The sequence below is a fragment of the Mastomys coucha genome, unplaced genomic scaffold (genome assembly GCF_008632895.1).
Source record: "Mastomys coucha isolate ucsf_1 unplaced genomic scaffold, UCSF_Mcou_1 pScaffold9, whole genome shotgun sequence".
NCBI classification, from domain to species: domain Eukaryota; kingdom Metazoa; phylum Chordata; class Mammalia; order Rodentia; family Muridae; genus Mastomys; species Mastomys coucha.
In genome coordinates this window covers 36,960,135-36,962,315 of record NW_022196915.1, presented here as the reverse complement: position 1 = coordinate 36,962,315, position 2,181 = coordinate 36,960,135, and the positions used below count along the sequence as shown (strand labels likewise).

General features: G+C 37.3%; 1 protein-coding gene across 1 annotated transcript; it reads right to left on the bottom strand.

Annotated features, from left to right (window-relative positions):
* Positions 1–749: 749 nt before the first annotated feature.
* Positions 750–1,700, bottom strand: LOC116084568 (olfactory receptor 11G2-like). The gene has a single exon (XM_031361638.1). The coding sequence runs from the start codon at positions 1,683–1,685 to the stop codon at positions 750–752; it is 936 nt and encodes a 311-aa protein (XP_031217498.1). The 5' UTR covers positions 1,686–1,700.
* Positions 1,701–2,181: the final 481 nt, after the last annotated feature.

Below are 2,181 nucleotides of genomic sequence, written 5' to 3'. Positions count from 1 at the left end.
TATATTTCTTTTGTATAAAGTCAGTTAGCAAATACAGATGTAGTCCTACCTACCAGCTGAATATAGGTTGATCTCTGCTCATAGACCTTGCTGTCAGAGCCCTTAGAGGGATATATATATATACACACACATATATACATATATATATATACACACACACATATACATATATATATATACACACATATATACACACACATATATACATATATATATATTCTTGATAAAATGTATACAATTTATTGTAGTCTTCTTAACTATATGAAAGTACAGAACTTTTGCCATGTTTACAATCATTTAGTGAATTATTTGTGATATACATTATGGCTTAATGCTTATTCAGAAACAAAATTATTTTATTTCTCTTCTGCCTCTGTGGGGAGACTTTCTGTGTCAGCAGATTTGCTTTTAGATACATTTTTATTTTCCCAACAAATTAAGCTTCTAAAAGCTGACAGTTCTATCCTTAATATCTAGTGGTCCCTTATACTCCAATATGTTCTAGGAAATGATAGAAAAAAGAAAAAAATCCCAAGTAAAGTCAGTTAGTTTCTATTCATTTTTCTTCCTGTTTGTTTTAGTTTTGAGACAAGCTTATGTTTCAAACCTTAGACTGACCTCAAACTGACAGTCTTCTTATGTTAGCATCTGGAGTTCTGAAATTACAGATCCATGTCATCATTACTGATTACTTTTCCTTTAATACATAAGGCAACATTAGATTCTCTTTTAAAACAAGAGTACAAGTTTTATATTTTCAGTAATTTCTTCATTGCATGTTTCATATCTTTGTTCCTTAGACTGTATATCACAGGATTAAGAAGTGGAGTAACCACAGAATAAAACAGAGTCACAAGCTTCTGCATTCCAGCTTCATGCTCAGATGTTGGGCTCACATACATGACCATCACTGAGCCATAGAAAAGAGAAACCACAGTCAAGTGTGACCCACAAGTGGAGAAGGCCTTTCTTCGTCCAGCTGCTGAAGGGACCCTCAGCACAGCCCTCATTACTAGAGCATAAGACCCCATGATAAAGAAAAATGGAACAAATAGAAGTAGGGAACTTAAAGTAGAGCTAGTCAGCTCAACTAAAGAATCTCTCACACAGGTGAGGGCCAACAGAGGGCCTGGGTCACACAGGAAATGGTCTATAATTCTGGACCCACAGAAGGACATCTGGGAGATAATGATTATGGGAACAGGGAACCAGAGGAAACCAAGCACCCAGCAACTGATCACAAGGATGTTGCAGAGGCGCCCAGTCATGAGAGCAGGATAATGTAGAGGTCTGCAGATGGCAAGGTAGCGATCAAATGCCATGACTGCCAGGAAAAAGCATTCTGTAGAACCCAAGGAGAAGAAGAAATAGAACTGCAGGAAGCATCCAGAGAAAGAGATGACCTTGGTGTCAGAGAGGAAGTTGGCCAACATGTTGGGGACTGTGGAGGTGACATACCAGATCTCCAGGAAGGAGAAGTTGGCCAGCAGGAGGTACATGGGTGTGTGGAGTTTTTGATCACAGCATACAGCACAGATGATGGAAGCATTGCCCATGAGGGTAAGGAGGTAGATAATGAAGAAGAGCACAAAGAGGAGAATTTGCCCCTCCCTGGGGCAAGGGAAGCCCAAGAGGATGAATCCAGTGATGGTGCTGGAGTTGATGGGGCTGCTCAGGGCTTTCATCTGTCTGTGACCTGTGAAAGCACCAGGAATTATCAAATGTCAGTTCAAAGAAAAATTACAACTAGGAAATGTTCTTAAGTCATTTTTCAAGGAATGCAAACATTTATATATCAAATGTGACTATATTGTTTAATCCTAAATCCTCCTGCTGTGCATAGTTTTGGTCTGTAGAACACACAGTATCAGAGAACATCAACACAAAGACACAGAAATTTTCTTTTTGTGCAGTGAGTGACACTGTGTATAAATAATATGATATGATATGATATAATATAATATAATATAATATAATGAAGTATATAGTTTAATAAACCATAAAGCACCATTCTTAGTACCTAGACTATCCCAACCGGTTGCCACATCAGTCATTTTCTTTTATGACAATTGCTTCTTCTTCCTTATTACTTCATGTCACTTAAAACCTAGTATATACTTCTAAACAATCTTTTTTTGCTTTTCCTGTTTTTGTATTTCCTACAAATGAAAGTATCCTGTT

Coding starts and splice junctions, on each gene's coding strand:
- LOC116084568 (XM_031361638.1), bottom strand. CDS start 1,685: ATGAAAGCCCTGAGCAGCCCCATCAACTCCAGCACCATCACTGGATTC.